Below are 13779 nucleotides of genomic sequence, written 5' to 3'. Positions count from 1 at the left end.
AGGACCAAAATGAAAACGATAATTAGTTTGAATATGAAATGAAAAATAATTCCAGCAAATGTTATATCTTTTTATTTTAGACTAGAGTGATAGATGAACAAGCGTATGGAAAAAGTTTTTGTTTTGTTAATGAGGAATTGTATTTAATTCGCGATTAATTTAGCAACATATTGAATATACTATGCGAAATATTTGGAAGGAATAATGGGATAAACTGGCAAGATAAGCCGTATATTTTTGACTTAAGATGTTTTGTTGCCAACTGATGCATATTTTGTCGTTCATTTTATTTCCAGCTTGATTTGACTAAATTTTATTACACGCCAGTAGTAGACGCCACGTACAAATGAAAAAGTTGAGTTGGAAAAAGTCAGGCTGGCTTCACCTGGGTCCATTATAGCAATTACGCTGGCTTAGGGAAGGTTAGGTTAAGTACACAGTGTCACTTATTTAGTCTTTAAATCCATTTGAGAAAACTGAGTGCACGGAAGTTCTGTCCAAGTCATTAAGTGCAAAATAACGCAACTTAAGTGCGGCACTGAAGCTCATGAAAAGCAGTATTGAGTGCGCAAATACCAAACCCTGCAGAATGGCTACTTAGGCCTTCCCCCAGAAAGCAGTCAGCGCAACTATCTTATGAAGCCCGCATAAACTTAAGTTGTAGCAGGTTATATTTTCTAAAGATTTGCTGAAAAATGTTTTTATTCTATAAACTATGAAAAAAGTAATTCATATACGGTAACCTAGATGAAATTAGTTTTCATATTACCAAGTAAAAAATTAACAAAAAAAAAATTAATAAGAAAAAAATTAACAAGTAAAAAAGCTTAACATTCAGCAGAACGCACATAATATGTAACAAAACAATGGAAATGCTGCTTCCTTCATATATGAAGATGTCGCATGCCTGTGTGACATTGACAAAATAACATGACTTTTGGACCTGAAAGGAACAAACAAACCTGGTCAATGGTAAACTAGATGAAATTTGTTTTCATATTAAAAAATGAAAAACGCCGACATATCTGCCAAACTTTCTGCAGAATGCCGAAAACTACTTAACAAAACAATGGAAATGTCGGGGTCTAGTAAGGAAATGGCCAAAATTACATAACTTTCTATTAAGAAATCTGTTAAGGGATCTTGAAATTTAAACTTGCCATTTTTCTACCGTGCCAAATTTGCAATTACACACATATATATATATATATATATATGTGTGTGTGCCTGCATGCAGCGGACCTTCCTTTTAATTGTAAAACAAAAGTGCACACTTAGTAAATCTAGTTATTTCCCATATTATGATTTTGCCAATATGAACAGTGCTAATTTTCAAAACTATATCTTTCAATTACAACTTACCATGCAATGACATTAATTGATTTAATAAGATATATACGAGACAAGATTTATAGGACTACGCTATATTGTACAGTACATGTATAGGCAACATACAAATGCAGGTGCCAAAAAGTTTACAATTACTTGAATTGTCTAATTTATTTAAAGATCAATTGAGCATAAGAGATCTTGAACATGGATAGAAGTTTACTGCAACAGAGGGAAGCTTTTAAAAGGAGAGCACTTGCTCAGCCAGTTGTTGAACGCAATACTGTCCGAAGGGAACCTACCCCTGTTCAAAACAAGAAACCACCAAAGCCTTCCACCCAGCAATCATTATCGACGTCATCTTTATCGTTATATGCAGCTCCGGCACTGAACAAACACAAGTTTGCCTTGCTGGCTGACATTGTAAAACACATGAAAGTGAGGCATCAGAATGGCGATACACATGCACTCAATTTGGATGAAATCCTTGAAGAATGTGGACTGGAAACAAAAATTTCAACTGTTCACAAAAACTGGCTCTTCAATGAAGCGTTACAAAATAATCCTAAAATAACTGTTGTAAATGATGGTCCTGTGGATATAAAGTTTACTTTTAAACCAAAATATGCAATAAAAAACAAAAAAGGTTTATTAGAACAGTTAGATAAACATGACCAAATGGGTTGGGGTGGCATACTGCGTGACGACATTGAGGAAAGCTTACCTCGTGCAAAAAAGTGTATAAAAGCTCTGGGAAATAAAATTTACTTTGTGACCCGGCCAGACAAAAAAGAAGTTGCGTTTTATAATGATCAGAGCTGCGAAGTTGTCATTGATGAAGAGTTCCAAAAAATATGGCGTTCAATTGCCGTTGACTCAATCGATGATAATAAAATTGAGGAATATCTGAACAGTCATGGAATCACAGCTACACAGGAAAATGTTGTAAAGAAACCAGCTGTGCAGAAAAGGAGAAAGGTTAATCGCAAGCGTAAATTTAAAACACACAATGAGCATTTAGATGGATTACTTGAAGATTATTCATCTGAAAAGAAGTGATTTTTTAAGTTTGATGTAATCTGTTTAATTATAGGCTGTTCCTCATTTGCATTATTTATCAGTTTATTTTTAGGCAATGCAGTGACTTGTATTTTTAGAAGAAAAACTTTGTTGGATGTTTTGTTTTTTTACAGCCTACTAGCAACCACATTTATGATCGCATTTTGCGTGCAGTATTTATTATCAATATTACTGTATGCCATGTCATCTCTTCTCAGTCCCAGACATGACAGCATTTTTCAGTTCAAAAAAGCTTTCTACTTTATGAAAGTAACTTATATTTCATACAAAGAAATAAAAATATATACATGGCAGCAATGCTGGGAAGATAATAATTGGTGTTTTAATATGATGCATTTAGTTTGCTTCACGTATTTAATCAACTTTATCACTTTTGTGCTGGAATGATTGACCTGTGTGCATAGCTGATTTACCTTTTAGAGTCTGTAACATTCAATTATTGTATATCTATTCTAAACATTGCATGTTTGGTTTTACTACCAATTAAGTTCTAAAAAGTACGAAAAAGTTATACCGTGCAATGCATGGGTTAATCACTGGTTCTTGAAACAACAAAACTTTTATTATGTTTGTTTTCTGTAGATTAAGGTTTTCCACTCTTACAGGTACATACAATACGGACTGAGTTGTATGTATCGCAAATAACCCTATGGAACCCATTAACAATGCATTAAGTGAAGCTGTCGCTGCTGTTGTCAATAGCTTTAAAAAGCACTCTGATCAAAAAGATGTGGATGTTGTAGAAGCTTTGCAAGAATTTTGGCAAATGAAACATACACGTGCTGCAAATTTACACCACAGTGCAACGGTTACATATGAATTTTTACCAGTTCTGCCGGCCATGCCCCCCTATGTATGCTATGTAACTCTTCCTGGTGGTAGCTGCTTCGGGACATTTCAAAGATGTGAAAGCGCAGAAAAAGCTAAACAAAGTGCTGCTAAAATTGCATTAATGCACTCTGTTTTTAATGAGCACCCATCCAGTTTCATAAATAAAGCAACCATTAAAAAGGTTATTATGGATGCATCTGCCTCTTTTTCATCACGTGGCAATGAGTCCAGCAAATCGCTGCATGTGTTTAAAGAAATGTTACAGTCACACAGTGGAGAAAGTATGATGTCTTTCCAGCAGATTATGACAGTCTTCCAGTTGTTGCAGTGGAATGGGAGCTTGAAAGCAATGAAGGAAAGGTGTTGCTCAAGAGAGGAGGTCATCCAACATTACTCCCATCGATCTATTGACATTCATCTTAAGAATCAGATGGCTCTGGGTTGGGTTACAAGAGAAAGAGACTATCCTGGAACTCTTATTGAAGAGTTGAATAAAGCTCAAAGTGAGATTGAAAATGTCCGAGTTGCGGGTCGTGAATTAAGATTCCATAAAGAGAAAATTTCCATTTTATATTTAGCTCAAGCGGATCCAAAGTTACGTACTAGTGAAATTACCTTAAAGTAATTGTATGGTAGTTATCTTTGTATGGTTTGATTATGAACTTTTGGAAAAAATTTTATTGTGTACGATGTACATACAAATATCTTGACGCTATGTATAAAGGCCTGTTGACAGCATTTCATACTGAGGTTACTTAGCATTTATGCTAGTTTCATTAGTTAAATATGTGTGATGCATTTTGTCCTTAAAAACCAGATTCAGTGTTTACTTTCAGCAATTGGTATTATGTTCTATATATATACATTTGTGTTCTTATTTGCACGTTCAGTATTGTGATTATTGCAATATCTATGAATCTTATGTTAATGTTACTGTTTACTACTTTTACACTCTGAAAAAACAAAGAAGCTTATTATTTATATATACCATATCTTTAAACATGAAATTTTACCTCTCACCGTAATGTAATATTATTTTTTCTTTAAGTTACTCAGATAAGGTATGTACAATGTTTTCGTATTGGATGTTTTACTCGGCAGCTAACTGAGTATTGGTTCAAAATGATCACAAATGAGAAACATTATGCATTTCATGTAAAAGACAAGCTTTTACCCATATATTTGGTATATTTTGTTCGCTGTATAACTTGTGTATATACGTATATCATAACTGGTCAATGGAACTTTCATGTTATGTGTATAGTGTCGGAAACTGTCTGGTAGTGGTTAGGTTGGTAATGTGTTTTTTGTTTTGTGTCATATTCATGCCTTTGAACAAGCTTTGTGCTTTTGTGAGATAAAATTTACAGTTTCTTTAAATATTAAGGGCCTGCTGCAGGGGGAAATTACTTGGGTTTATGTGAACTCAAATAGTCAAATATGTAGATTGGCTCAAATGATACCAAATTTATATCTATAGGCAAGTAATGATAAAATTTATGCTAAAACGTATTTTTTGTTTTGGAAAAATATATGTGCTTAAAAGGTGAATGAAATCTTTAATTTTATGACCTTTGTACTAATGATTGCTTTCGCTCCAACTAAGCCTTAAAAATTAGATCCACACTTTTCACTAATGATGAATTTATAGGTACCGGTAATTTTGTATTCAGGTGCACCAGTATTAGTATGGTATATGTTGGCATAAATCCTTAACTCATGCAATATTTGGCAAATCTTTTCAAATTTGGATTCATAATTATCCTATCCTTAGTAGTTACATGTTTATAATGTTATATGTGTGTTGTTTTTTAAATTTTAAGGCACTTCGTGAATATATTTGTAATTATACTGCGTCAGACACTTTGTCATCTATGGGCCTGACTCGCTAATCATTTATGATTTAAACTTTTTTTATAAACAAGCATGCAATAGGTTTTGGTATTTTTTGCTGTTTTTGCGTTGAATTGGTTTCATTATTTTTTGTATTTGTTTACCATGTAGCAATAAGATTCTTAAGTAAGTTCTGTAGTCAATTTGCTAGCTTGTAACTTGTTTATATTCAATGCTACTAGTTACTAGTTTCCAAGAATAATACTAAAATCGAAATTCCGGTGTTGCTAAATGGCTTATATATTTTTGTAGAAATGTTAAATTTCAATTTGGACAAACACTTTTTACTTGAAAATGTTTAGCCCAGTTCCAAGAAAACTCTGTGGTTTAATGTTTGAAGTTTACGTATATATGTTTTTTGTTATCTAGAATTTATATTTTATGTATTTAAAGTTGCATTGAACTTGAGTTATATGTATATCTCATATCAGTATGGTGCTCCATTTTTATTTTAGGGATGCTATACACCACGCTATTGATGGAACATTTGCAGTGAATATACATCTTAGCAATGTAACGATCAGGTTATAAAATCCAAATGAAAATTCATGTATGATTTCATCGACATCAAGAAGAATATATTCAAGATGCTTCTCCAGTTCAGTGAATTATTTTAACAGGCTCCAATACCAACCTGAATCTGTCAATATGACAGATTTTGTAGAAAAACAATTGAATTTGCTTGAAGTGGAACATCTGGCTGAAATTGACGAAAACAACACCGAAAGAGCTAATCTTTCTGTTAAAATTCTGCAGAGGTATGTGTAACTGTAAGTGTTTTAAATTGCTACCTAGTACCTAACATAAATTTATTGTAAATTACAGAGGATTTGTGAAGATGATTATGAAAATTGCCTTCTGTTAGGAGTATACATTTTAAATTTTCATCATGATTTGCACATAGCATTGTTTTTTAGATGAAGTCTTATTTAAGATGTTTAATTTGACTGAAATACCTATATTACAGAAGAGGCTTGTGCATTCCAAAATTGGTGATTAATTCTGTGAAGACTGGACTCTACAGTAGAACAATAGCTTCATTTTCATTGCGTACAATTGATAAAACATTCCCTTTCAATTTACTGTCCCAAGGTATATAGTGCTAATTTTCTAAATATGAATATTGTGTATTAAAGGAAGTTAATACCATATTAATGTTGCAACATATAGCATAATACTTAATATTTTAGGTGATATTGTAAAACTTAACTACCAATCACAACAAGAAGAGAATGAATGGTCTGACTGCAATGGCATTGTTACAAAGACTTCAGAGAGGCAAATTTCTGTTGCCTTTGATGGCATTGGGAACAGAAGTTTCTTAGATAACTTAAATCAGCATGGAAATTCTGTTGCCTTGATAAAAGTAGCGAATAAAGTTACTTATGAGTGAGTGAATCATGTATCTTTGTTTCTTATTGCTAAAATGAAGTAAATTGCAGCATATAATATGGTCAATTTTGATAAAGCATTGTATGTCAACCATGAGTTATGAGTACTAACACAGTAACACTAAAACTTTATCTCACAGACGTTTAAAAAAGGCAATGAAAATGTTAGATTCATATAGTGTTGGTCCAGCACAGCATTTGATTGAAATTTTGTTCGGCAATGCTAGTCCCCTTTCTGGTAAAGGACCTGGTAAGTGTATACTGTATATATCTGAACCAAGGATGCGTTAGAGTAAGTATTTGATGCATCCTTAAAAGTTTTTTTTTCAAACAAAACCGGTACCGGTGAAAAATAACATTTGCAACTGTAGACATTACTTTTCACAATGTGGAACTTAATGAATGTCAACGACAAGCTGTTAGTTTTGCCTTGTCTCAACGCAATGTGGCAATTATTCATGGACCACCTGGAACGGGAAAAACAACAACTATTATTGAAATAATTGCACAGCTTGTCAGTTCAGGACAAAAGGTATGAGTCGTATAACCAGTCGGAAACTTAACTTTGTTTCATTTTTAATATATGCCTTTCTAATCTATCTGCCTACTTCTTTAGTCAGAGGCCCCCCAACCTGTGACTTCAGGCTTATTGCACGCCCTGTTTTGATCACAAGTTAACTGTGGTTTTGTTTTAACTGTGTAATTTGTGGCAGCACAATGATTATAACTGTACGAATAAAAATTAAACAAACTTGATTTTTGAAACTTCTGGTGGTCTTTTTCTTTTCTACCATGCAACTTCCAGCTTCTCAGTATTTTGATTTTGGAGCCTGTAGTTCAAATAGATTAAGGCCCAATGTTCTTTATCTACATTACATGGGTGTTATGTATTCATTACAAGTTGTATTATGAAAAGTTATGAAAAATAGAATGTTTTTATGCTTTCGATCAAATTTTGTTTGCAGATGTGGTAAATATGTATATTTTATTTAAATTTCCCATTTATGCTTACCAATTCCTTAAATTGTTTAAGGTTCTGGCATGTGCTCCTTCAAATGTAGCAGTTGATAATTTAGTTGAGAAGCTGACAGGCATATCTATGAAAAATCCTCATGGCAAAAGTAAGGGCACAGTCTGAATGGTTCACCACCGTGATTGGTAATACACTCTGTGTGTTATGTACACCTTGTTATGTCTAATTTTTCTTATTTTGTTTTATTTTCTTAGCGTCATCTCAATCAAAAAAAATTAAAGTTGTAAGAATCGGGCACCCGGCTCGTATACTTGATCCAAAGCTGCAAGAGCTGTCATTGGATGCTCTCATTGCACGTGGTGGTGCCGCAGCTATTATTAGGGATGTCAGATCTGACCTAGAGAGAATTCATGTGCGTTTTTAAAAATTCATTTAACTATTTTTGTTTTTATTGGTAGTTTGCTAAGTATTATTTTTTTGTGTCGGTATCCATGTATTGTATTTGTGATTGAAAAAACTGTTCGTTAAATTTGTTTCTAAATTGTGAAAGAGCAGTAATCTTTGAAATTTTGACTGGAATGACATGAACAGTATTAGTGAGATATTCATGTTGTTCAATCGTACGCCTATAACTGCATGTTGGAAGTGTTACTGTTATTGTTAATTTGTCAAAGATTTTACCAGTACTTTATTTTGAAATTTAGTAATCCTCACCCATTGGAGAAATTTTTAGCAATGCAAACTGATTATTGAAATGCTAATCATGTTTTTGAATTTAGTAACTATGTTTTTAGCTTAAACTTTCTCATTGTCGTGATAAAAGTCAACAACAATCTATTCGTAAAGAAAGAAAATCTCTGCTGGCAGAATTGAGGAAGAGAGAGAAAAAGGCAATTGTTGACGTTCTATCACCTGCTGATGTTGTTTTAGCTACTAACGTGGGTAAGTTATCTGCATAAAATTTTATGAAAATACACCTAGCATGTGTTACTGCAGGTAATTGTCATTGATGCGATATCTTTTGCTGTAGCTTATTTGAGTATAATTTGGTTTTTCAAGAATTAACGCGCTCTTCCAAGAATAATGATTTTGGATATTTTTTGAGAGAATTAAAAAGAGCATACTAAAATGGTTCTATTATTGTATTCCACTAAAGGTGCTTATCCAGGTGGTCCAGTTGGTTATTTAGATGAAGGTCATTTTGATGTAATAGTAATTGATGAATGTGGCCAAGCGCTAGAAGCATCTTGTTGGATTCCTTTGCTAAGAGCAAGAAAATGCATTTTAGCTGGAGATCATTTGCAACTTTCACCTACCATAGTATCACATGAGTGAGTGTAATGTTATCGTACAATTATGGTAAATTAATTTTTGGTGACAAAGTAATTATTTAAATCTCTTTTTGTGATATCTGCTTTTTGTGCGATATTTTTATAGCTTTTCATTATACTAACCGGTTTTTCTTGTTATGTTATATTCAACTAAGTTTAACTTTGATTTTACTGTTTGGTATTAACAAAAAGGGCAGCAAAGGAAGGCTTGTCACTAACTTTATTGGAACGTTTAATAAAGTTACATGGTAATTTGGTGGTTCGAATGCTCACACAGCAGTACAGAATGCATGAGCATATCATGGGGTGGTCTTCACACCAAATGTATGATGGCAAGCTTACTGCTCATTCTTCTGTTGCATCCCATTTGTTAAGGTACTACCTGTCAACGCCAACCACATCTAATGTAATTGATGAAGGTATTAGATATCATAACAACAAATTATATTATTCTTATTTTCATGTGTATATTGAAAAATTATTTTTTTTATAGTGATATGCCTAATGTTATCAGCACTGATGATACCAAGATACCAATGCTGCTCATCGATACAGATGGATGTGATATGAATGAGGCAGAGGTAATTTCCAAAAATACATGTTAATTCTTTCTTTAAAGTTATTTAAATCTGTTCTAGACATAATATTTTAAACATGTTTTCATTCAGATAATTCTGATAATTGTTTCTGTTAACTGAAGGAATGGTTTTACACTGGCTCTGTGTAAGATGTAATGTGTTATATAACCTGTAACTTTAGCTTTTCAAAAGAGCAACTTATTAATTGCACAGTGTTTATAGTCAGAGGAAAGTGATTCCAGAGCTAATGAAGGGGAGGTCAAAATTGTCTATTTTCACGTTATGGGTCTAATTGATGCCGGCGTTGCTCCAAGTGACATCGCAGTGGTATCTCCATACAATCTTCAGGTAGATTTGTTAAATCTGTTCTGCCATTTTTTTAGTGCATTCGGTTTTAATAAATATTTTGAATTAAAGGTTGACATACTTCGCAAGTTGTTCCGTGAAACTTATCCACAATTGGAAATAAAATCTGTTGATGGCTTTCAGGTTTGTATTTTAGTATAATTTTTGTAATGGTATAAATAAGTGCATTTAATATGGTGAAGCTTGCAACCAATGATTTTAGTTCTTAATTTTGGTTTTAATAGAAAGATAAATGAGGTTAAATGCAGTATGCCATAGGGTCGAGAGAAAGAAGCTGTTGTATTGACTCTAGTTCGATCAAATGGTCAAGGTGAAGTTGGATTTTTGTCGGACAAGCGTCGACTAAATGTAGCTGTCACTAGAGCAAGGCGTCATCTAGCTGTTATTTGTGACTCTGGAACTGTTTGTCAAGATGATTTTATAAAGTATTATATTTTAAACAACATAGCTGTCACAATCTGTTTCGTATGCACTAAAGGTTTAAGTCTACTTGTTCATTTGTAATGCAGAACTCTCGTGGACTATATTAATGAACATGGAGAAGTGCGCACTGGCTTTGAGTACGCACATTTGAAAGAGAAGGAAGCTTTTGACGTGTTGGCTTCATTTCATCTAAATACGGCAGCTGCAGTAGAAGCTAGTAAACCTTCTTTAAAACTTGCCAACAACAATACTAATGTAAGCTAATGGACCATATGTATCATATTTTGTTACTTGTAAATTGAGGGTGGGCCCAATTAAAAAAAGGTTTCTATTTGTAAAAATTAATAGATCAGCGCTTCTCACAGCTATTTCAGGTAACAGGAAAGCATGCCTAAATGTTACAAAACAAAACATGAATATCCTGAAATGGTTCCTATTATAAACACTTATTCTGAAAAACATTGTTTTTGATTTGACTCGTTTGTATTATGTGACTAAAAAGAGTTTGTCGGGAAAATTGTTAGTGAAAGTTTGCCGCGAGTTGAAAAAGGTTGAGAAACACTGCAACAGCTTTTGATATTCATTTGAAGCCAAATCTGCTGACCAACAAATTATACCTAAATTTCTGCCTTGGTGAATGAAAGAAAACAACTAGTATTTCGCCTAAATACAAAATGACTAAAAATTAAAACCATTCCTTTACTTTTTAAAGTTAATGGTGACTGAACCGTGTTAACTTAGTATATAGTATTTTACTTATTTTTAAAGTCGTTATGAAATCGAAAACTTAGATGATTTGCTGTTGGTTTATCACTTCATGCAAAATAAATTGTTTACATCTGGGAGTACAACACATTTTGTAGAACTTTAAACATAATTTTCGAGTTCATACTGAATTCCGCACATTCTCGATATTAATGTTAATGTTAACTTGCTTGAATGAGCTATAGAGGTAACGCTATTTTTTTGTGGCAAACAATATTAACTGAAATTACATGATTAATGCAGCCCACAACAACAAAAAAAATTGAGAAAAAAGCTTTCTACAAGAAATCTGACTCTACATCTTCAGCTGTTTCTCCTTTGCCACCACACCGAATCGACTTTGATGAACTCATAGAAGAATATAGAAAAATTCTAATCAAATACAAGAACTTTTTCTCAAAAAATGAACAACAGAGTAAAATAGAAAAAGACAATGATCTATCTTCTGCCTTAGATATTACAGTTTCTGGGGATAATCAAGAAATAACTTTCCCAGCGTGTTTGACAGCCGCTGAAAGAAAAGCTGTTCATACTATCTGTGAAGAAATGGGCCTTACTCATGTTAGTATGGATGAGGGTATGTCAAGGAGAATTAGTGTGGGCTACAAGTCGTCAAAAGATGTTGCAACAAACAAAGACCATTTGGATGTTGGTGACATGAAAAAGCTATCCCTTGTGAAGGAAGTTCTCTCAAATGAAGAAGTTTCGATCAGACGCAATGGTAGGTGTGGCAATGTATATTTTGTTTTAAATGATTTTTGGTTATTTTCAATCTGACCAGTGATTGTGAAAAGAAAACTTGTTTGTGACAATAGATTTAGAAGAAACCCATCATTTTGAGAATTTACTTAATCCTGGTGCCAAGTCTAAAAGCGATAAACTTGTCCCATCACCAAATACTAAGCTTGCCATGTGCGAAAAATGTGGTAAAGAATTGCCAAAGGATAATCTGCAAATTCACCTGCTTCACTGTGAGCGTATTATGAGATTAAAGCAAAGAACGAAACAGGAAGTCATCAAACCAAGCAGTGCCAAGCCTTCTAAAGTTGATAAAGCAAAGAAAAAGAATCAAAGGACATCACAGAAGAAGGTCAGTTTTTTTAGATATGGTTAATGATTGATTCATTAATAACGTATTTTGCTACTAACTAAAGATAAATATTCACGCTTGAAAAAAAACAGAGATTAATTTTGTTGATTGCTGCTTACTAACATAACTATCATGCATAACATTTGATATATGCAGGAATCACAAAGCAACGACTTCGATAAGCTGATAAATGAAGCGATGTCTTCGAACCGAGCATGCCAGCATGACAATTGTACATTCAGTGTAACGACAACTGGTCAACTGTGCACGATATGTAAAAGGATGTTTTGCTTAAAGCACTGCATTCCTGAGGTAAGATACGTTTCTTCTCCGGTTTCATTGCTGATATTACGGTACAATATTTTGCATTTTCACTGTATTGTAATACTCTGTTTCCGTACTTCGGTACGACTGATGCCTCTCAATTGTTTATATCAGGGCTTCCCAAACTTTTTTGCTCGCGACCCCTTTCAAACTTCTGAAGTTTTCCGCGACCCTTCACGTTTAAATTGATTAGCAGTGCGAAATATACATTAGTCATTACTCATTAGTGACATTTATTGAGATGCAAAGACTGAATTCAAGCAACCAGTACTCAAAGCCTACCGGTACTTACTACTTTACACATAGCCTATGTAGGCTACTGGAAACAAAAAAGCACACACATTTATTCAGTGTGATTGGTGCGACTGCTTTCTGCTACAAAGCAAGTCCAGCCGTGGCTCAATATATGTTAATGCTGGTCTCAAGGCGGTTTCAATGTTGATTAGGCTGGAACGATAATTTGTTTTGATTGTATTTTGTACTTCGTGTAAAATTGGTATACGCGGTGTGACCCCTGAAGTTCGTTACGCGACCCCCAGTTTGGGAAGCCCTGGTTTATATGAATGCATATTTTAGTCAAATTTCTGCAAGTTGAAAGCGTGCTTTCAAAATCAACTTGAATACTTTTCAAACAGGCGCATGGTTGTGGAAATCAGGCTCGAGCTAATGCACGTCGGCAGATATCCAAGGATGGCATATTATATTCCGGAAGTGGTGTACCTGATCGGAAGCTCCCCGCGGAAAAAAGAACATTTATTAAAAACAAGTTATCATCCAAAATAAAAGACATGGAAGACTCCAGAAAAATAACAAAGAAATCGAAAGATACGAGATAATTTCATCTAGATTTTAGAAGCTATATTGGCATTAAGCGTCTATAGTTAGCTTTGGTAAAACTTTAAGTTACAAATATGATTCCATTCATCCAAATGTATGTTTTGCGAATTTTTTCCGCAAGTTTTAGTTTTAACACTTGGGAGCTAATTAGGACGTGGTATTTTTGTCTGTGGAAATAAATCGGATTTCTTAAGGTACTCGCCCAAGAATATGTCCAATATCTAAAACTGCTGCACGTAGATACGGTACTTGGATCGCAGTGGTAGTTGTTGTTGCTTGTACTTTGCTTCATTGTACGAAATGACCTTGGGTTGTTCCACCAATATGACGGTCGGGTATCGGTGGCTGTTGAAAGCAACTAAGCCGTGTTATGCGCAACAATAAACGGAACCAGAGTTTATCTATTTAAGTGTCAAGTTACATTGTCCTGTATTATTTCGTTTCGGCGACAATATCCTATGTCGCAAATGGGCTGTAATTTTTAAATGCAATTTGCCACTGATGTTTACCCAAATGAATAACTAAAAGAAAACAGTTCTGGTACAAGAAATATAACAACATAAAGAAA

At 33.8% G+C, this 13779-nt stretch overlaps 3 protein-coding genes across 3 annotated transcripts; all 3 read left to right on the top strand.

Annotated features, from left to right (window-relative positions):
- Window positions 1-371: 371 nt before the first annotated feature.
- On the top strand, window positions 372-2992 carry LOC143470728 (general transcription factor IIE subunit 2-like). Its single transcript, XM_076969000.1, has 2 exons — window positions 372-667; window positions 1510-2992. The coding sequence occupies exon 2, from the start codon at window positions 1537-1539 to the stop codon at window positions 2386-2388; it is 852 nt and encodes a 283-aa protein (XP_076825115.1). The 5' UTR covers window positions 372-667; window positions 1510-1536; the 3' UTR covers window positions 2389-2992.
- A 54-nt stretch (window positions 2993-3046) lies between these two features.
- LOC143470736 (LIX1-like protein) lies at window positions 3047-5588 on the top strand. Its single transcript, XM_076969011.1, has one exon. It carries the CDS (start codon window positions 3059-3061, stop codon window positions 3863-3865), a length of 807 nt encoding a protein of 268 aa, XP_076825126.1. The 5' UTR covers window positions 3047-3058; the 3' UTR covers window positions 3866-5588.
- Window positions 3904-13615, top strand: LOC143470700 (DNA-binding protein SMUBP-2-like). Its single transcript, XM_076968973.1, has 19 exons — window positions 3904-5891; window positions 6101-6225; window positions 6324-6522; window positions 6665-6774; window positions 6896-7056; window positions 7558-7645; window positions 7752-7909; window positions 8292-8439; window positions 8654-8828; window positions 9021-9203; window positions 9322-9409; window positions 9629-9754; window positions 9824-9895; window positions 10031-10197; window positions 10282-10450; window positions 11204-11681; window positions 11776-12050; window positions 12207-12362; window positions 13010-13615. Exons 1-19 carry the CDS (start codon window positions 5686-5688, stop codon window positions 13208-13210), a joined length of 3285 nt encoding a protein of 1094 aa, XP_076825088.1. The 5' UTR covers window positions 3904-5685; the 3' UTR covers window positions 13211-13615.
- The last annotated feature ends 164 nt before the right edge of the window (window positions 13616-13779 follow it).

Source organism: Clavelina lepadiformis, chromosome 1 (genome assembly GCF_947623445.1).
Source record: "Clavelina lepadiformis chromosome 1, kaClaLepa1.1, whole genome shotgun sequence".
In the NCBI taxonomy this organism is placed as follows: Eukaryota; Metazoa; Chordata; class Ascidiacea; order Aplousobranchia; family Clavelinidae; genus Clavelina; species Clavelina lepadiformis.
Note: the sequence above shows the minus strand (reverse complement) of the source record. Positions and strands in the feature narration are given on the sequence as shown.